Raw genomic sequence first — 22,613 nt, forward strand, 5'->3', positions numbered from 1 at the left:
CTGCGGTTCAGTGTCATCTCTGTTTTAGGAAAAAATATCTGATTAACTCAATGTTCACCTACTCAGCTTGTTGGTTTTGGTTTGTTTTTTCTTTTTATTTATAGGCAACAAGAAAAACATTGAATAACACCTGATTTATCATTTTATTACCTTGAATGGCAGACTTTTGGCATCCAGCACTAATAATAAGCAGCAAGTCAGATGTGTTTGAGCTTTCAAGTTGTGATCTGAATGTTGATGCAATGGGCATATTGTATGAGTCGGTGGTAAACAGGTAATTATGGTAACACAGCATGAATGGATGTTGGGTGGTGATTAAACTATCTCGAGTCCAGAAATCAGCCTCTGCTTGTTATAGCAGAAAAATACCAAAGCAGAGAGGTATAACTATATGTTATATTCTCTGGTGTGTGTCAAGGCACAGATGTAGGCAACTGTGAGATATGTCATTATTGACCTTTGCTGATGAATAATTGATGTTTTCTACACTTACTGCGTGTCTGCTATTGTGGGAGTGTGTGTTGGCTCAGGAGGTCTGGCTGAACTGAAGTGACCTGCAGTTTAATGGTCACCAGAGACGCTCTCTGCCACTCATCATCACTGTCTACTGCCGTCTCACATTAATGATTCAAGAGGAAAACGTGCAGCATCCTGTTCGTTGCCACAGGGGGATTTCAGTGGTTATACATTAAAACTAAAGAGGAGAGCCACGGTGCATTAAAGACTCTCAACCTGGAGAAAATTACACGGACCAAGGGCTAACACTCGTGCAGCTGTCTGTTACATGGAACTGGCTATTTGTATGGTTTATTAATGATCTGGACACGATGCTCTCCAGACCTCTGTCAACACTGTGTGGTAGTGAACATGCTAGATAGGTAAATTATCTGGAAAAGCCTCAACCTCCCAGGAGATGGAGAATCTGCTGATACATGGTGAAACTGTATGATTTATTCACTATTGTTAAGGCAAAAAAAAAAGAAAAAAACTCCATGGTGCCGCTCCCTGAAATAACGAGGCTAAAGCTGAAGTCGAAGATGATGAATTTTCGATTCAAAGAGAGTATGTGGGTGGCCCACATTTCTGTAAAAATACACCATAAAATGTCCTGGTACATCTCACTTTTGCTCTCTCACAGGAAGGTTTGATATCAACATTTTTACACAGTGACAGTTTGTGTGATACATTCAAAGCTCCTGCACTGATTAGATGCTTCTGCCCTTCAGCTCAGATCATACTGAAGTTCAGGATTGAAGAGTGAACAAGAGGAGAAATATGAGCCAAATGGTTTGCAGGGTTGTTGAGAAGTCGGAGGAAAATGCACAGTTGTATTTAGGGCTCCATCCATCGACTATATCCAAAGACTGAAGGAAGTGCATGTAGCCACTGCGATGTCATCCGCTGGTTTGTGGAAGTACTATTTGAAGCTTAAAGTTTGACATTTCTATAAGCTTAAATTGTTTTTCTTTAACCATTGAGCTCTTTAGCAGAAACCTTTCCTGACGGTTTTCTGTTGTCGTTCACTGCTGCACGGTAAATATACTTTCTTCTTTCAACATTAGATCTTGTTGTTAATGTGCTAACAGGCTAAGTAGCGTCATGGCAGTCTTCCGGTTTCCTTTTTGAATCACGATTACAGACGACCACCTCCTGCTGGTACTTCCTCTTACGCAGACGCAAAACATACGTGCTGGCTTGCTGTCAGTTTGGTTTGTCCATCTGCATCTTTTTTGGTGGGAACATGACAATGTGAGGCAACACAGCTTCAAAACACACGGTCAGAGTTCTTCAAAAACACTAACACTGACCCACACTGACCTAAAAAATAAGGTCATGGCTTTTAGATGCAAAGAATGCCTCCATCCTAAATGACAGGTCATCGTGGTAGTGACTTGTTAATCACAAAGTAGCTTCGACCTAAAGCGTATCCTGCTTTATCCATCCATTCAATTTTATTCGCTTCTGCAGAAGCAGGTCACTTCGGCAGCAGGCTGTGCGTTGTACTACAGACTCAAAAGACACATTTCTGCAGTTGCCCAAAATGAGGGATGCCAGGCAGGTGTGGGGATATGCATGAACCCTCAGCTGAGTGCCACTGTATTGATGCTGGTGAATGAGAGTGTTGCTTCGATGTGACTGCAAATTGCTTAGAGGAGGTTTCCGACTGTTGTTTGTGCTTATGCACCAAACAGCAGTTCAGAGTACCTGGCCTTCTTGGAGTTTCTGGGGGTTGTTCTGGAAAAGGGTACCGACCGGGGGCTTTATTGTGTATTTTAATTTAAATGGCACCATAATTTACAAAATGAACATTGTGCTATATTGAAGCAGACTTGAGACGAGTGACTAGAGACCAGCAATTGAGCCCATGAACTCGTTAAGAAAATATTTACTGAGATAATAACGGGGTTCCAGCGGATCCTTAAAAACCCATATAAGGCATTAAATTAATTAATTAAGAAATAAGGCCTTAATTGGTATTGAAATGTCTTAAACCTTTTTATTTTTAAGTTTTAAAACTGCTCAGACGTAGAAATCAGAATTTAATGAGTCTTTTTTTTTCTGTGAACAATGAAAACGGACAAAACTCTAACCAGGTCAAGTTTCAGCTGGCTGTAATCTGCAATCCTCACAGCAAAATGCCACTAAACTGAACTGAAAGTGACACATTTTTATGCTCTCTTCAAAGCCAGGCCCCTTTGACAAAAACAGTCATTTTTCCTCGCTGAACATGAGAGCTGCTGATCTATCACTGCCTTGATCTGTACTTCAACTTTTCTTCACAAATTCAACATCACACAGGGTGATAGACTGCCTCCTTATAGACATTTTGGGGAGTGATGTTTTCCTACACAAATATGAAAAAGTAGTGCTATTGTTGGAGACTGTTTTCAGCCACAGACTTGATGCTCTGGAGAGTGTCTGTGGGATTCACTCATTTAAAAACTACATCGCCCATGTTGACTGTAATGAAGGAACAAGTCACCCAGCCATCAGTGAGGCTCATTGATGTGTTTTTAATAGTTTTTAGAGGAGGAACAAGATATACCAGGCTTCGGCTGCACAGACGGATCGATTACTTGTTGGTTTGAAAACGAGAATGAAAATATACAATACCAACTGACTTTTGACTTTTTAAAGCCTCACAGGGCTGTTATTTGCAGAGTGCTTCATCCGAAACCAAACATAATTTGGAGTACAAACCGGAACCCTTTTGCGATGTCAGAACATAAAATAAAATGAGTCATCTAACCCTGTTACACCCTTTGAAACTATTTGCATTAAGGTTTTCCTTCTCAGTACAGTCCAGTATCGAATTACACACAGTCCAGGACTGAGATGAACGTGATAAAGGTGTTTTGAGGACATCGTGTGACCTTGATTTCTGACTTCAGGCTCATATTTGGCCTGATATTTTTGTTCCTCTGTCTGTCCACTCAATGTTCAGGAGCTGAGTGATATAAAGGCATTATATCATATCGAGATATGAGGGTATATATCGTTTTAGATATTGGATATTGTTATTTTGTGATATAGAATAAATTGTGTTTTTTCCTGATTTTAAAGGTTACTGTAAAGTGATGTTCTTTTCTCAACTTATCAGATAGTTCTACTTGATTTAATACTTTGCCCACTTAGTCATTATATCTACATTACTAATGATTACTGATCAAAAATGGAATTGTGTTAATATTTTTTCATAGTACCAATAGTCATTCTTATAATATTGCCACATCAAAGAGGGAATTTAGTTGGTTTTTTTTAAAGAAAAAAAGAAAAATTATTGATTCTGTCTCCAATTTCTAGCATTAATTAAGTGCTTTTGGGGAGATTGAAAAATGTTTATTTATACTGTGTGCCGAGATATTACCGAGAAAAATTGCATATCGCCCAGCCCTAATGTTCAGTAATGAATGTTTTTTAGGTTCATTTCTCATCCATGTCTACTTTGCTTTTCTGCCAACTGGGGCCCAGCTGCTGCCAGCACACCTGTGGTCTTTAACTGGCAGATTGATTTTGCTGTCAATAAGCCCGGCCACCTGCAGGAAACACCAGACTGGCTGGTGGTAAAAGGCCATACAGAGTTACAAAACACAAAAACCACAATGTGGCTTTGTGGCCAGATGTCGCCCAGCGGAGCACACACTCGATGACAAACAATCATTACGTGTTTGAACGACATGCATTATGGTGAATATGAAAACCTCCCCTGCACTGTGAGTCATCTGTGCTTTCCTTGGTGCTGCGTTAGTAGTGCAGAGCTGAGAAGTGAGTGTGCTCTGCTTAGAAGCCAAAGTTTAACTGTCTCCTGACTCGTGTTTGCTCAGGGCAGAGAGAGCGGCAGCAGGAATGTGTACACAGGGAGGGCTGCTGGGGACACACGCCCACTGCAGCTCGCATTTCAGACTCTGATACACTGTTGTGCTCTCACAGCACGGCTGTAATATTGTTGAGGCTCAGATAAATATTGGTTTCGCTTCACTGATGCTGTTGACCAAATACAAGTCACCTCAGGATGTCAGGAGTGTCATGTGGCGCAGCTGCTCAGCTGCCAGAATGTTCTGTTTGGTTATAATCTGCATTTTTCCTGCTTGACATGCAACACAAACCTGCCAGCTTATTAAAGTTGGCTAAAACAAATGCAGTCTAATACAGCAGTCTTACTTACAGGTAATAATATATATTGAATTTGTTTTTTAAAAGTGTTTGTTCATCTCTGCGCTCATTTTTTAGGTTGGATTTTGTGCTGCGGTGTTATATTGAGGGGTGTTTGTTACAGTATATTTTGTCCATCACATTCACATAAATGAGGGCACACAAAATTTTGAAAACACCACAAACTACATCCTCTTCCAACATTCCTGCTGATCCTTTCAAAGCAAGTCTTTCAAAGGATTGAAGTCATTGATCTAAAAATAAGGCCTTAATTGGTATTAAAATGTCTTAAATCAAATTTAAATCAAAGTCTTAAAAATGCTAATACACTGGAAGTAGGTTTTTATGAACCGCTTTTCTTTTTGACGTCTTTCTGAATTGCTAACATCAATTTTTATCTCTCCTCTTAAAAATAAGTAACAAGTACAAACAGTAAATGCCTAGTATTTCCCAATTCTAACCAGATCTAACTTTTTTCACAAGACAAAAATATAATGTTTTATGTTACAATAAACGTTTTGGCTACTGTTGTTTGGAACTTTGTGTAAAAAATGTTTGTTTATGGTTGATTTTGGTTTTTTTTGTTGTTTTTGGCTTTGTAAAATTGGTCTTAATTTAATCCCGAGTGGCTTCAAAATGTCCCTACAATACAATATCATCACCATACTTAAGATCATGATACAAAATTATTGCATTTTTATGCAAAGTTTTGCAATATGCATAAGTATTGTGAAAACATGTTGTGATATACTGGGATTTACTATCTATTTTTAACTGCGAGTTATATTCCCAAAAGGAAAGTTCTAGTAAAAAGTAAGTCTAGTAAAAATCTAGTTTATCTAATAAGATTAAGTCCGTTTATCTCATTTCAATCCTTTTATTGCAAAAAAAAATTTAGTGAACCAAAAAGCAGTTGTTTTCATCAATTAAGTAGACTACCAAATGTTTATATTGTCCCACAAAATATCGCTCCATAAAATATTACGGTACTATGTTGAATCCATTTTTTCCCCATCCCTACCAAATAACCATATTTAAAAAGTCAAAACCTCTAAAACTGTTTAAACACAAATGTAACATTAGGATTTATTACAGGTTGTTTTAGACTGCATTACTTTAAGCTAGGTGCACCTAATAAATTGGCAACTGAATGCACATTTACATTGTTCTTAGTTAAGTCCATACATTGCAGAGCACTTTTATGCCCACCTTTTTTTTATTGTAGAGGATATATATTGTTGTGTGAATGTTTGCAGAAGTGGATCAGTTGACTGTAGCTCTGTCTCATCCAGGTCTTGCAGGTCCTGAGTCTCTTGACAAAGAAAGGTGGGTGGATGTTTTTAAAGTAGTTTATATGGTAAAAATCCATTCAACACTTGTGTAGATATCAATGTCCTTATTTCTGCAATAAACCAAAATGTAATGGAAAAATTTCATTGGCTTTTTGACACAGGATCCATTACCAAATTAGTTTCTGGGTTTGCCAACATAAAAACGTCATCACCGGGACACTCTTTTGGGACTAGCAGCGAGACCAGGCTGCAAAACCACTGTCATTCCCTTCAGCATCAGCTGTACTGTGTTTACTGCTAATTTGCAAATGTTAGCATGCTCACACGCTAAAATAACATAATGACATTGTAAACATCAGCATGTTAGCGTTGTCACTGTGAGCATTTTATCATGCTGACATTAGCTCAGAGCATCACTGTGCCTGAGAGAGCGTGCTAGTGTCAACTGCAATATTTGTTCCAGGAAAAGTTGCAGTCAGTGAATAATTGAGTGAGGCATATCTGTATTCATCTGCTTGAGTCTTTTCACTGCCAAGGTGTCTATAATTCTTATTATTTCCTCCATTAAATCCCCACTTCACGTCTTAAAGGTGAGCGGAAAAGCTCTTCTTTGGCTACAATGCAGCTGCAGTTCAGCTTAAAATGCTATAATCACCGATGTCTTGATGCGCCTTTGGTTGCAAATGAGTCTGAAATGATGTCTGTCGGTTCATTAGTGCTAATTCATGTAAAGTGAAGGGAAGAGGCGAGAGAAGAAAGGATGAGGATGAAAGAGACGGTAATTAATAAGGACTGAAGGAGGCTGGTGTGGGCTTATGCAGATCCCTCCACTCCATTCAATTTTTATTTCCCAATTTCATTTACACAAGCTCTGGCAGAATTTTGTCCATCTCCTCAGTGCTTCATATAAACTCATATATATATATGAGTTTCTGATCTTCATAGTTGAAAGCCATTTTTGTGCAAATTAGATTATTCATGACAGTTCACTTGATCGGGCACTGCAGCTAGATTGAGAATCTTGTCTGTGTGTGATAATGTGTAGCATCCAAATCAAATCTTTTTTTTTTTTTTTTTTGAGTAACAGTGGCACCAGAGGAAGTCAGAGACACTTTGCGGTACCACAGCTCAGCCACAGTAGAAGTGACATGTCTAACTGCTTTACACTGTTCCCTATGGACCATTTATCATAAGAAAAGCGTCCATAGCTCATAATAGAGCCATGAATTGTACTGTTGGTTCGATCCTTGACTTCTCCTGTCCATATGTCATGGTATCTTTTAGTAAGATACTGAACTCCAAACTGCTCGAGATGTTTGTGTCTGCACACTGGGGACAACAACAGTCTACAAGCAGTAATCCTCAACTTACGGCCTGTGGGCCAAATCTGGCCCCTGATAGTGCGTCAGACTGGGAATTGGTTGTGCACTTTCAGTATAAATAAGGTGCCAGAGTGCATAAATAGCATCAAAACAGAGCTTGTTTATCATAAAAAGTGCCAGTAGTGGATCCCTCCGCACCCCTCAACAGAGGCCCAAATGTCCTAAAATCCTAGAAATATCCTAACATTCAGCAAACAAAATGTCCTAAAATTCGAGAAACATCATAAAACCCTAGAAATGTCCCCAAATTGGAGTAAGCATACAGCAAAAAAAACAATCAGAAAAAATCTAGAAAATGTTTAGACATTTTAAATACTATTTACTTTGTGTCAGGGTCCCTTTTTGCAAGCTTATCAGGGTGTCCCATTTCAAATCTGCATTATATGTCATGAATTGTTGTTGTATTTTTAACTTTTTTTGTGAATTCACTAAAATTGAACTGAACTGAGACATTTACCAACAGACATTTCCATCTCTAGAGCCACGCCACATGCACAGCTAAAATGGTATTCTCTTTGTTCAGTAGGGCCAAGTAAAATGTTATGTGGCTGTGTGCACTGGCATGCATGTGCAGATAATTAGAACAAGTCTTGTCATGAATTTGGGGGACAGATAGAGCTCTGCTAATAGAAGCTGAGAAATGTGGGTGTTGCGCTGTGAATGTCAGGCTTGGAGCCTAATTGGGAGGTTGTTATGCTGCTGCGGAGCTGTCAAATGGCCACCGATTACTTGTGCTTCTTCTTGTAATAATGTAAATCATTGTCTTATTTTAATTAATGTTTTCTACACTGGCTAAAAGACAAGCAATTTAACCCAGACTTTTATTGACAATCATTTTTCTCAAGTTATTAAGGTCAGCCATGTTTAACTGACTTTCCCTTGTGTGTGTGTGTGGTGTGTGTGTGTGTGTGTGTGTGTGTGTGTGTGTGTGTGTGTGTGTGTGTGTGTGTATGTGTCTAGGCTTCCTGAGAGTGGTCCCGTCTTATCAAAATCCCTGAGAAACAGAAGATCAGAGGAAGAAACACTGGAGGGACAAACCTCAGACTATGCCAGCACTAAAAGCACAACAACCCAACCGTTAGAAGATTACAGAAAGAGGAGCTTGTTGCAGCATAATGTAGTACTTTCTGACTTCCTCCATGCAACAGCTTTGCTTGGCTGATTTAATCGGCCGAGTGTAGACTGAAGGACCAATGGAGCAGATTGGGGAGGATCTGAACCTCTCCTTTCTGCTGGAACATGAAAGAGACATGATCCTTAAGGTGCTGCAGAAAGATGAGAAATTGAGGAAACGAGAGGAGAAGAGGATACGGTGAGGATTTTAGCATCACCGTTTGAAGTCAAGCTCATCTCACTCCGAGTTTCCTTAATGTCCCTCGATGTTTTCTTCTTTCTTTCCTACAGGAAGCTAAAGAATGAGCTGCTGGAGATCAAACGAAAGGGTTCCCGTCGGCCCCAGGAGCTGGGGGAGCGACAGTGCGCTCGCTGCCTGAAGAGTTTGGGCCTCATCTTCGACCGTGGAGATCTCTGCGAGGAGTGTCAGCTGCGTATCTGCAGCGACTGCCGTGTTACAACTCCCAAAGCGCGGCAGTGGAGGTGTAACGTTTGTGCCAAGATGTTGTAAGTGCAGATGCCTCGCAGTGACCAAAACACCTCACTGTGTAGAGACCAACGGTTAATGACACCACATCTGTCTCCATCAGTCTGTCATCCTCTACAGGGCTTAAAAGAATACTTGTATCAATTACTCACCCCATGTTATGTTCAATTCAGGAAGAAAAGTTTATTTTTCTCCCATGAAGAATCCAAAAACTGAATTTTTTGGGGGGATGAATTGAAGTCACAGGGCTCCATGTTTAATAAGAGAAAAACTATATCAAAACATATGTTTACAAGCAGCATTGGGAAGGTACGTTAAAAGCAAAAAATGCCTGTGTTTGGAAAGTGCTGAATATACGACCGAATAAGTGAGACTCTGATTATAATACACCAGTTGTCTGAGAAATCATAAACAGATGTTTTGATAAAATTTTGCTGTTTTTAAACCCCGACCCCCATGACTTAAATATGTCAAGAATTTTCTCAGTTTTTGGATTCCTCATTTACCGTGGAGGCATGCAGAGAAGCAAAGTTTTCTTTACAAATGCGATATTACACAGGTTATTTTAATTTTTCCTTTAAAAGAATAATTCACCCAATGCCTCCTAAAAGCCCCACTTGAGCAATTAAAACCTTTTTCTGTGGCACCAACTTTGTATACTGTTTGTTTATACATTCTGTACAAAGAAGAGGTCTTAACAGCTCTGCTCCAATAAACTGCTTGGAGCAAACTGAATCATAACATGTAAACATCAGTTTTGCCTGTTTGTGAAAATCAATTAACAGTGGGTTCAATCATCTGCACACAAAATAAAAAAATCAATCCCAGATATAACAGAGATACAAACTCCTCCTCCCCCACAGGTCTGAATTATCTGTGACCACAAGAAGTTTTTCAAGAAGTAATACTTTTCTCAACTCTTGCTCTCTTGCCCATAGTATGCAAATGTTTATGCTCTCCACCTACACGTGTAGCTTACAGCTAAAGTTCGCATGCGGAAAATCACCGACTGAAACTCAAGCAAAGTTGAAAAAGAGTTTGCACCAGTCTCTTCTTCCAGGGTATCTGCAGGTCCTGAAAAGTCGTAGAACACATTGATTTGAGTTTACTCAAGAAAAGGCCTGAGGAAAACTTCATTTACAGAGGTGAAGACTATTTTCGTAGCCTGCAGTAGTAGCTAAGAAAATTAAATTCACTACTGTGGTTTCAGACCTCTGAGCATACTCAATGTAAAATCAATATGTGGGAATTTAAAAAAAAAAAAATTATATTTTCTGCCTTTGTCAGGTTGTGTTTAATAATTTACTATTTTTTTGTTTTCTTCAGGAATTATTGTTGTATACAGCAGGAAAGTACCGACAACAATGTGATGTCAATACTCAGACTGAGCTAAATATTCAAATTAAATTACTATCCTGTACAAATAATGTACTTTTTACAGGTATCATTCAAGTAAAATTTGTAAAAAATGTCCTTACTTGTGATGAAGGAAAACCCGTATTTGGGTAACTTTGTTCAATTTCTTACTTTTGTGATGGAAATAATCTGAAACTTAATCCTGAGATTGTCCTGTTAATAAGTTTCTTATCAATAACAAACATAACAGCTTCTTATCAACCCATATCAATTTCTGTCTTAAAATAACTTCCAAGATTCAAGAACTTTTTTGACATCATGCAAGCATAACTGCATTGCACATGTGTCATCCTCAGTCGTGAATACTAAGAATTTAGGTGGATTTTTTCTGAAAGTATGTTAAGGTGTTGAATTAATAGGTGTCCGGTGTGTGTTTGCAGGGAGCTGAAGGTGGTAACAGGAGAGTGGTTCCTGGAGGAGCGGTCCAAGCGCTTTGAGCAGGGAGTGCCGAGCAGTGACATGATCAAACACACAATCATGAGTAGCCCGATCAGTGAGTCTCATCGATCATTTTCTGTTGCCCAAACTTTAATTATAAGGTGGAGTGGTGTACAATATATACGCTAATTTTACTCTTGATCTTGTTTTTGATCACCAGTCTCAAACACAAAGTCGATAGAAAACTTGTCAGCGGCTTCTGAGTCAGAGATACCCGACACACCGAGATCCAAAAGAAGTGCAATGTTCAACGTCATGGACGGAGCCAAGAAGAAAGGGTAAGTAGAAGAAATAAAAGAGCAGCCAAACAGCTCCATTTATGTTCATGCAGACACATCTGATTACCAGCAGTGAGCAGAGAACAGATAAAATCATCTCAAACTACATTTGAAAGAAACCTGCTGTGTATTAAGTGCTCGCCTCAGTACAAAGGCACAAGAAAATACCAGGTGGATGTTCATTTGATTTTACAGAGAACCTGAATGCATTTTAAAATACATTTGGCAAAGTAACACGACGGTAATTGGATTGTGCCGGCTAGCATCACTCCTCATCGTGGCTGCGCTCTAATGTTTCCTGAAGGACTCACAGTGATTCAGACAAAGAAAATATGCAGACAAAAAAACCTGCATAATCACAAGAAGCTGCAATTATTTTATCAAAGTGTTGGCTGCTGAAGACTTTCTCGCTCATGAATTAAATAATTAAATTAGCTAACCCGATTAAAAAAATAGAATAATTCAAACATGATTTATTCAAACAAAAAGAAATAATTCACATTTTTATTTAACATGTGTCTTGTTTTGCAGGAATATGTAATATTTGAAAAATGTGTTTCTAAATCCTGTGAACAATTTCAAAAAGAGGAACCATTTAAGAGAGTAAACAAGTCTTATTCTGTTTTTTTCCTGTGAGGTTTTGTGGAGCATTTTTGTCTGTATTTTACAGACAACCATGCAGAAGGTCCTATAGCTAGCATGTTTACAATGAAAATCTTGATGGGAATGTCAGCAGTTTTGCAGTTTTTTGGTCATAAACCAAAACTGGACAAATAAAAACATTGAACTGTTGTTAGCACTATATGTAAAATTAGGGAATACTAAAATCATTAAAAATAATTATCTCTGGAAAATGAGAATCTAGGAATCCATACAAGGGTGGCAAAACATCTCACCATAATAAAGTTGACCTCATGGTTGTGCAAGAGGAAAAAACCAAATTTGGTACCAATCCATCCAACAGATGTTGAGATACAGCAATTTAATCTTAACCAACATGGCAGACCAACAGAACAGCATTGCCAGTCCTGCAAGCACCATAAGATTTCATTAAAATCTTCTGTACTCATATCCTGCTGCTTACTAATACAAATAGAAAATAACAAGACAGAAAACAAGCTACTTTGTGGAAATAATCTAAATTTAATTGCAATACAACTAATTAGATATCCTCTGCAGGAAGCGAGCTGTAGTGTAAGATGATCTCGATAAAGCAAAGAGAGATAGTGTATAATTACTCTACCATAATGGACATGACTGAATTTCTCTAGCACACTGTAAATAACAGCCTTGGTGTGTGTTTGTGTGTGTATGTATGTGTGTGTGTGTGTGTGTGTGTGTGTGTGTGTAGAAGGATGAAGATGGATAAAAAAGGCAACCGACTTAACCTGAAGCCGGACAACGGAGGCGACAGCGGCAGTGCCAGATCTGCTTCAGATGGAGACGCTCAGAGTGTACGAAGTGTTCACTCTGCTCCGAGTCCACGTTCAAACAGGTGACCATCCACACCACCTACCTAAAAACACACTACATGCAAAGTTTTTCTGTGTTTTGTTATCAAAATACAGTTCTACAAACTGCTGCTGTGGAATAAATAACAATAAGGTGGGACACAAAATTAAATTAGACAATGAACATAATAAGTAAACACCACAAAAGTTTTTTAAAAAATGACAAAACGTTGAAAAGAAAGATGCTACAAATAATATGTACAATATATCTTTTAAAGAATAAAAGAGCCGAACTGTTTTAGGGCTCAGTATTTGTTTAGAGAAAGTGCAAAATATTATCCAGGGAGTATGCAAAAGCTGACAGCATGAAGTATGAATAAATAAACAGCTTTTGAAGCTGTTTGTTTTATTTAGATAGATATTCATTCTCTCTGTACTGCAGCTTGTGTTGGTATCTGCAGCATGAAACCTTGTAAATACTAGAGACTTTCAGTCTGAGCCTTTTGGCATCCAGATTAAAATTGGGTTATCTTTGTTTGTAAAGTGAAGATTTTCAAGCATAAAAGCAAAACATTTTATCTTGTCTTGTCTTGTCTTGTCTTGTCTTGTCTTGTCTTGTTAGCACACAAGATTTTATAAAAACAGTAAAAACCTCCCCTCTAGAATTTAAAATCTCTTCAAATTAAAACAGTAATTCTCTCCTTAACATGACGATTTAACAAACAAACAAGTAGAAACATAAATGGAGCAGACGCATACACAATACACATCAGCATAGCTAATACATTAACTACAGCACAGGTGTTTTTATATGTTAGACTTAAATGAGAATAATGATGGACAAGTTTTAATAAATGAGGGCTTGTATTGCAAAATAATGGTCCTCAGTGACTTAAAAATGAATTAAACATTAATGAAAAATCAAGTGAGGTGCGATGACAGTTATTAAAAGCTCAGTGTATTGATATTTAAGTAAATCTTATTCATGCCATTAGAGAGTCTGTGGCAGGCTGTTTCCCACAAGTATTACACAACTGTGCAACACTTGAATTGATTGATGTTGGATGATGAAATGAATCTCATCAGTGTTTAAAATGTGTTGATGACAGGTTTCTCTTTGGTTTTCAGGGGCGGTGCGTTGGCTCTGGAGTCCTCAGGGATGCCCACGGTACCCAACAATCTGCGCTCCCCAACTCCAGACAGATCCTCCACTCTCAGCGACAACCGGAGGGTCAGGGTCAGCAAATACACTTACAGAAACACACTGGGGAAAAATATAAAGATTAAATTGTTTTTTTAACAGTTGTTGGGTTTGTGTTTTCACGCAGCCTGACGGAGCAGAGAGTGTTGCCAGTGTACACTCCAGTGACAGTGCACCTGAGAAGAAAGCTAGCGGCCATCACAGGACGAATTCGGGCACCCCGACTATTTCTGTGTCCAGGGCCTCTGTTTCATCAGGTACAACCTCCACTCTTTGTCTTTTTTTTTTTTTTGTCTCACAGTATCACAGCACAAACATATCTGAATCACACTTTCAGGATGTGTCGGAGGCAGCGGTACCATATCAAAGGTGACGTTAGAGAGCTGTGAAAAAATACTCAGCTGCTCACCAGCTCACTACCTCGTACAGTAAAGGCACAAAATACTTCTGTTGGGAGCAGATGTCATGTCTTCACAAACCATGCTATTAAATTACACCCCCGTCAGTGTCTGCTGCTCTTCTTTATGTGTTGAACTCTTCTCCTTTTTCAGTATAATCTCCTTCACTTAGTCTCTCTCAGTGTCAGACCCTTTATCTCCACTCGTAGCAGCTGCAAAGAAGAGTGTCAAGATTTGTAAAATGGCTCAGATTAGTGTTCTTAGCTCGAAAAGAGCTGCTGAGTGTGGAGCTCCACTGTGAATATATTCAGGATTATTTATACTGAAGATGGTAGCATCCTATTTCCAATTTTGGATCGATTTTTAACATCGTCGTACTCTTCTAAAAATTTAATTCAGAAACTTGTGCCTGACTATATTGCTGTTGTGCTCTAAAGATGCAGTTTAGGATTCCTCAGGTTTTCATGCTCTGCCCTTTATACACAGAGATTGCGCTACATATTGTGTATATTCTTCACTTGTATGTTCTGAGTGTTTTTAATAATGAATGTGTATTGCCACGAATTCTTATAGCATTTTGTATTTCCACTTTTACCTAGTCTGTATGTTGTCATATGTATGTTTTTGTATTTGTTTTATTGAATCTGCTATGGTGAAAACAAAGGAAAAGTTTCCACATTGTGGAGGATACAATTTTTGTATTCGTATAGGGTTACTACGGTATCCCAACAGCGGCATCATGCTCACTCAGTTTGTGATTTTAGATACCATGCTGGCATTGCGGAAGCAAAAGTGGATGATGTTTATCACAACAGCATCAGCCTCTGACACATATCGCATATGTGTCAGCAGTGCTTTCTAAACAATTACAATAGTTTAAAATGGCAATAACAATCATTTTTAAAAGACTTTTTTAAAAGACTACTTGTCTTTTTCAAAATCTAACTTAACTTTCCTCGTTTTTCCCGTATATGCATTTTATATATTCACCTACTTACTTTTTCTCTGAGCGAAAAGATCAGTCTCATGTCTGTGTGTTAAGTTTGGAGCGAGAGCTGTGTGGTGATTATTTGCTTGAATAAGACTGTTAGGCTGGTCATCACCAAAGTTCAAAAGTATGCCTTCCAGCTCTAAAATTTCAAAAGTTACATTTGATTTGTTTAAATCCATTTACAAACAGTCTTTTCAACAATCACAAGCAGAGATGTCTCAGCTGTAGAGATGTTTTTATCTTGTCTACAGTATAATGAAACTAGATGGCACTCAGCTTGTGATGCTCAAAGAGCCAAAAACAAAACCACTTAACAGCGATGTCTCTTTCCAGAAATCATGACCCGGTTAGTTAAGATAATCCACAGACCTGTTGTGAGCAGTGTCTTGTAGGAACTATTTTCTTTCTACCAAATTACGCTGAGTAACTGTATCCCATGCGGAGGGAAGCGTGCATCTGCTCATGGACGAGAGACTGATGACAGAGCAAGATGTGATCATGAAAGGTGTCCTCAGTAGCTCAGTGGTGTGAGCTGAGCAGTAGATGCACGCCTTCTCTTGCGCAGTGATATGGTTGGCTGATATGGGTGTAATTCGGTTAGAAAAAGTAGTTCCTTCATGATTCTGCTCACAACAAGGTCTGTGGATTATCTTGAGTAATCGGTTCTTGATTTCTGGAAAGAGATGTTGCTGATTAGTTTTTCAAATGTATTTTTTTTTTTTGCGCTTTGAGCACCACAAGTTGAGTGCGACCTGGTTCCATTATATTGAAGAGAAGGCAGAAATCTGTATGGATGATATTTATAACTCAACTCATACGAAAACAGTCTAGAATGATTAATAGCACTACAGGTGAAAGGAAAAATATCTGTTTTTGTTTTTTTGGGTGAGCTGTCTCAAAGTAAATCACTTTGAGCTGCATTGTTTGCACATTAGGTACAAAAGTTTTCATTATTACTTTTTTATGTTGAATACAGATGTTCATGATGTTCGGACAGCTTGGTGATAATCATTAGCTTCTACCTTCTCTTTTGCTGTCTGCTTGAATTGTGTTTGTGTTTGCCTTTCGGCCCTTCACTCCCTTCAAAAGGCATCTTTGAAACTATTTTTTTTCTCACTCTTCTTCCTCCCCCGTCTCTCCCTCTCCTCCCTCCCTACACCAGATCACAGTCGCTCGGAGATGGACCTGTCAGCTCCTGCTTCTGAACCCAGTGACGACGCCTTTAGTCTAAGGAGCCGTTCCGTCCCCGGGCTCAATGAAGCAGTAAGTGTCACTTCTTCCTCCTTCGGCTGTATCTCCACACATTGGTGTCATATTTGGTTTCTGCAACAATTTCATCACAGAACCACAAAAGCAAATAACCTGTTTGTTTCTTCAGATTTCCATTAGTACCAGTATGAGCACTGGCTATTCTCCCTGGGTTAAAACAAAAAGAAAAAAAACATGCATTGAGACGTAGCACAAAAGAAACACATTTAAATGCAATTTAAAAAACGTGATTAAAGAGCTAAAGAATCTGAAATAAAGACAAGCTACAAATGATGTATAAAAGGTATGAAAGTTAAAAATAAATGTTTCATTTAATAAAATGCAGCTGCATGAGAAAACATGAAATGATAAATATAAATTATTAATGAATCACAATTCCTCAAGAATTTATAGCAAATCTAGTTGTTGTTTTTTGTTGGGTTTTTTTAATAGAATAAAAGCACACATTTCATTTGTGGTTCCTGAAATGTTTTCTTTTAAATAAATCTAAATAAATCTTTAAATAAATTTCGAATAATCTAAATCTAAATCTCCTATCCTTAAAATTATATTGAACAAAAAGCACTGGAAATCAATTCCACCTGACCACAGCTGTTTGATTTTTCAGTCCCCTTTTAGAAACACATACATGTAGTATAGCGTGCATCCATGTTGAGCTCAGGATCTGTGGGCTGATGAACTCAACGTGATGCATCAGATGCGGGGCTGCATGTTAATTTCACTTCAGAGCTCACTTCAAAGAGCATGACAAGCATCTAAACGGCTGTAGGCTGAAAACAGGTGGAGGATCTGATGGTCAATATAGCGCAGCTTTGTCTTTGTGTTTACTGAGTGTTCATTAGCATTCAAAACACAAGCACACACAGACACACACACACACACACACACACAATATTTTTACTCATCCATTCATGCTCTTACTGTAAACCCAATGACATTGTGATTTTTTTTGCGTGAAAAATGAGTAAACAAATTACCACACTCTGTCCTGACTTGTCTGGTTGAATTTGTGGAAGCTGGCGGCGTCCGCCCACACAGAGCTGCTGTGTGGAAAACTGTGCAAACGTACAAAGACGCTTTGGCCTGCTTCCCAGATGCCATCTCCCTTTTGATTAAATCTGAATGCTGTCAACCTCCGCAGGAGTTTTCTGACGAGGATGCGGAGGAAGACATCGATGCCCTGATGTCGGCTCATAGCAAAACTGCCGGCCGACGCCTCAGCAACGCGCAGTCAACGGTAACACCCATGTTCAAGCTACTGCAAACACAAAAATATCAAAAGTAAATTCTGGGAAGTCCTGTATATTCACACAGTACAAACATGTACCTTTGCACTTACACACAAATACTCACCATCACCTGATGCGTGACTCTGCTGCATCTGTGTTCTGTTGTTGACTGTGTAAATATCGTGTGAGCTCTGCAGGAAGCTTGCGTCAAGACACCTTTGACTGCTGCTGCACGCTTAGGAAGCCTGCTGAATTTACATAAACTAACTCATAGTATGATAATGAGAAAGAATACATCATGTGTGCATGAGAATAACTTGTTATAGAAACATGTTTTATGGGAGGATAATGTAGTTTTTGTCACATTATACAGGGTAGATGAACTTAGTGGATCTGAACCTTTACCAGAACAATGTGTAGGATTTAGGGGGATTTAGTGCCGTCAAGCGGTGAGGATTGCAGATTGCAACCAGCTGAAACTTCTCCCAAGTTAGAATGGGAGCCGAATTATCAGCAGAGGTCTCTTCTGTTTGGCGCATGACAGACAGGCCGCTGCCCTAATGTGTTCTCATTTGATTATGTAAGATCCATACGCTCGGGAGGTTTTTAGCGCGAGACAATATATATTCAGTTTGTGACCTTAGAATTGCATTTCTGCTATTTGCAGATGATGTGGTTCTGTTGGCTTCATTACACCGTGACCTTCAGTATGCACTGGGGTGGTGCATACTGAAGGGGGTCGGGATGAGAGTCAGCAACTCCGAACCTGAGGTCATGGTCCTGTGCTGGTAAACAGTGAATTGCCCCCTCTGGGTGGGGAAGACGTTGCTGCTCCAAGCAAAGGAGTTCAAGTATCTCGGGGTCTTGTTCCCGAGCGGGGGAATAATGGAGCGTGAGATGGACAGACGATTTAGCGCAGCGTCCACAGTGATGCACCAAACTGATGTGGTGAAGAGGGAGCTGAGCATGAAGGCAAAGCGTTGGATTTACCGGTCCATCCCTCAGCTATGATCATGAGCTGTGGTCAGAGACTGAAAGAATGAGTTCGCGGATACAAGCAGCTGAAATGAGTTTCCTCTTTAGGGTGTCTGGGCTCAGTCGTAGAGATACGGTGGGAAGCTCGGACATCCGTAGGGAGCTCGGAGTAGAGCTACTGCTCCTTTGCATCGAAAGGGACCTGTTGAAGTGGTTCAGGCATCTGATTAGCTTCCTGGGCACATCCAACTGGTCACAGGCCCTGGGACAGACTCAGAACATGGTGCAGGTATTATTTATCTCTTCTGGGCTGGGAACACCTTGGGATCCCCCCAGGAGGAGCTGGAAAGTTTTGTTGGGGAGAGGGATATCTGGTATACTTTGCACAGCCTGCTGCCCCTGCGACCGGATGAAAATGGGTGGATAGAAATATGTATTATCTGCTTGATTTGAACTAGTAAAAATACAGAAAGCCATTTTTACATAAAAAAAATCTGTGTTTTTCTGGCACTGCTCGTCCTAGGGGAGACTAGAGGAGCATTTCGATTTACAGCCGATGATAGCAGCCCTTGGAAATCTAAAATGAACTGAGAGGTTACACAGTAACTTGCATTTGCGATTTGGTCTGCAAATGTTAGGCTACTGATACCGTACAGTATCTATCTATGCAGATCGTTTTTATTATCTTTTTTTTTGTTGGAGTTTTGTCACACATATTTAATTGGTTTCCTTCTTTACTTGTCTTGATTTCCCTTGTTTACACTCCGGCCTTCAGCACAGTTGACTCGGTCACACATTATTGTCTCACAGCTGAATATAAAGTACTCTGTCTGGCAGAAAATCCAGTTATTTAAATGGCCTAAATAATTGGCTTATTCCCTGACTCATGCCATGTTCTTTGTTCCGTGTGTATTTGTGTGTAATTTGAGATCTGCATACGTAGGTAAACTGGCGAGACAGATGTCCTGCCTGCCTGACATTTATCATGTTGTCTCATAAATGACTAACAGCAGTCAGTGAGCTGCTGTTTTCAGCCTGAATGGAAGTGAAAGGAGGTGATGAGGGACATTATGCAGATAGCTGAGTCTGCCATTGAATCAAGCTCTAATATACTCATCCTGCTGTTACACGATTCACCTCATGGAGGTAGGAAGCTATATTAGTGCTGCTTATTTAGTGCAATTTTCATCTCGGGTTAGATATAATAACCTTTGATTTTATTGTATGTATTTAGTTTTACTGATGAATCATAATTAGAAACAAATATGCACAACAGTTGACAGTTTATTAGGTACATCCAGCTATCAGTTCTGCAAAACATCCTCCCTTCATGAAGGTTATAACGTTCAGTTTTTGTTAGAACTGTTTTAGAAATGTGTTAATTCAACTGCATTTTCCCTTATGGCAATTGTATTGCATTATACAGAAAGGTGTTACTGTTATTTAGTCAACAATCACTTATATAAATGAAGTGGACAACACAATGAAAATGTTGTTAGTTTTGTAGGTTTTTGGTCAACAAGTAGTAGACAAATTGAAGTAGATTGACAGAAAATTAATCGGTAGCTATCTTGATAATCGATTTTTTTAAAGCAAAAAGCAAAACATTTACTTGTTTCTGCCTCTTCAGTGTGAGAATTTCATGTTTTTCTTCACCAAACATGACAATAAACTGAGTAGAGGGGAAAAATAGGGGAAATGAAAAAGAGCATGTTTCACTTTTTATTGACAAAACCTTTAGTGGAAAGTAATGGGCAGATTAACTAAAGCTTAAATAATGAAAATAATCATTAGTTGCAGCCCTATACAAATTAAACCCATCAAATAGTTGTTCAGACATTTGTGGCAAGTGGCAGCCTCCAAGGCAGAAGAATAAAGCCAATATGGAAAAAAAAAAAAAAAAAAACAATGCCAAAAACTGCAGTTCCTCTTACGACCACTTCAGGCTGGCTCCAAAAAACAGTAAATTCTCATTGACACCAGGCTCACAGGACGTCTGCCAGGCTTAGAAGCCAATTTCTGTTGTGGCCGAACTGTGTAATTAAACCGTCACATGATGCCTTGTGGCCAAGAAGACTTTTTCCCAATAGACTTCGTGTGGAAGAGTTGTCTGTAAATCAGTGAATACTTTTTTTTGAGCCTGAAAAATTCCTGTGAAGTGACTTGCTTCTGTGTCGGGATTTGATCCATTCAGTTTGATAATGTTTGGAAAGTCTATAAGAGTTGCACGATGAAATCATTTTATCTCCATTCATGCTAATAGAGCTCTAAATCAGAAGTACTTGTATCAGCTGGCGAAAGTCCCTATAGGGCCACACAGTGCAGAAGCAGTGCTGATCATCCGGATGATTTCATACCCAGCAGCTGAACTTTTTTGCTTCATTTGCCACTGAGAAACTGTATTAGGAATGAACGGGGCTCTCTATGTACATCCATGATAGTGCCCCATGTTAAAATGCCCAACTTTACTGCCAAAATAAACATGTTTACAGCCTGCGACTGCAGTGGGGCTGACTTTTTTATAACTCTCCCATCTGCATTTTACTGAGGCTTAAACGTACACATTATTAAGGGCCAGGCCATTAAAGTGATAGGCTGTCTGCGAGGCCTCACTAGAGTTTATGAGCTGGATCCATCCCTCACTCCTCCATATCTCCAACCTCCAGCTCAAGGGCAAAAGTCCTGCGGGAGACACAGGGGACCTGTTCCCTCCTTCCAGAGCGTGTCTTCCTCAATGATATAACTATATAACATAGTGTAATTTTGAATAGTATAATCATTTGCATTGAAAACACTTTTGATGATTATGGATGCAAACAAAAGACAAATGATTGTGCCTCCCCTGCCTAATACTGCAGAGGTGGTTTTGTTCAAACAGGAAGAAACAGCTGCTGTGCAATGACCAAGCCCTCAGGAAGAGCCAGGCTTTGAAGCAGATTTTATACCACAAATGGAGTTACACTGTCACATGATGCTCTGGGGTCTAGAGGGACTTTTTCCCATTCACTTATATAGGGAAAGAGACATCTGTATATCAGTGGATACGTTTTTGTGAGCATCAGAATCTCTGCAAAACGATTAATTTCATTGTCAAGATTAAATCCTTTCAGTCTGGTATCATTTGGAAACTCCAGAAGAGCTGCAAGATTAAATTATTTGATTGCCATTCAACCTAGCAGGAAGCTAAACTGGAAGTCAGTCGCTCTGCCGGCCGAAGTTACCCGCCCGGGCACAGTGCAGATGCTCTATAGGCCTGATAATGCGGAAGGTTTGGGTACTTTCATACCGCGAAAAATAGAGCTTTTTTTTGCTTTATGCACCACTGAGCAGCTCGCATAAGAACGAACAGGGCCCTGCCTCCATAGTGTATCCAGGTTTTCTTAATACATCCATGACGATGACAAATTATTGTAGCGAATACTGTGTCAACAGAAGAGAGTAGCGTTAGTATTGGGGCTGTGAATGTGTGCAGTAATCACTCACTATGCAAAGTTATGAGGACGGCTCATATGTGGGACTTGAGGCTTCAAAACGGGAGTCCCCTAACAAATTGGTACCGATGCTATTTACTTTTATAAAGTCTGTGCTTGAAACCGCAGGTGGCACTAGATGAAAAGTCAGAGAATCACATGAATATGTATGTCTGTAAAAACCTCATGGTAATCCATCAAACGATTGTTGAGATATTTCAGTCTCTATCGTCGCTCGAGCTGCAACAATAGCACGACTATGAACTAATTTTGAAAAATTCTAAACATGTAAATGTTTATGACACGATTTCATAGTAAACATCATAAAGTAACTACACTTCTCCCATATGCTGACTGTTGCCCTGCTTGTGTGTGCGTGCATGCACGTGTGTGCGTGCGTGTGTGTGTGTGTGTGTTGGTTCCAGATGAGGTGTAATCTCTGTGGTTCCATCTGATAATCACCATGGTAACCGTGTGTAATGTGGTTTCTGGCTGCGCTGCTGTAGACAGGGTTTCTGCAGCTCGTCCACGGGGGCCGGAGGGTCTGTGCTCGGGGTCTGCCTCGATCAC

The 22,613-nt window shown here is 39.4% G+C and overlaps 1 protein-coding gene across 3 annotated transcripts in view; it reads left to right on the plus strand.

Annotated features, from left to right (window-relative positions):
- sytl5 (synaptotagmin-like 5) overlaps positions 1 to 22,613 on the plus strand; it is a 51,452-nt gene that overhangs the window by 16,174 nt on the left and 12,665 nt on the right. Inside the window, exons 2-10 of one of the 3 annotated variants that reach the window (XM_042495294.1) lie at positions 8,288 to 8,639; positions 8,732 to 8,947; positions 10,724 to 10,836; positions 10,942 to 11,059; positions 12,411 to 12,554; positions 13,639 to 13,747; positions 13,839 to 13,968; positions 16,263 to 16,363; positions 17,511 to 17,606. In XM_042495294.1, the coding sequence (XP_042351228.1) occupies positions 8,521 to 8,639; positions 8,732 to 8,947; positions 10,724 to 10,836; positions 10,942 to 11,059; positions 12,411 to 12,554; positions 13,639 to 13,747; positions 13,839 to 13,968; positions 16,263 to 16,363; positions 17,511 to 17,606 (1,146 nt within the window). In that variant the 5' untranslated portion in view covers positions 8,288 to 8,520. The remainder of the gene's footprint in view (positions 1 to 8,287; positions 8,640 to 8,731; positions 8,948 to 10,723; positions 10,837 to 10,941; positions 11,060 to 12,410; positions 12,555 to 13,638; positions 13,748 to 13,838; positions 13,969 to 16,262; positions 16,364 to 17,510; positions 17,607 to 22,613) is intronic. The other 2 variants (XM_042495297.1, XM_042495296.1) reach the window with 2 other exon arrangements.

The sequence above is a fragment of the Plectropomus leopardus genome, chromosome 10, assembly GCF_008729295.1.
Source record: "Plectropomus leopardus isolate mb chromosome 10, YSFRI_Pleo_2.0, whole genome shotgun sequence".
Lineage (NCBI taxonomy): Eukaryota > Metazoa > Chordata > Actinopteri > Perciformes > Serranidae > Plectropomus > Plectropomus leopardus.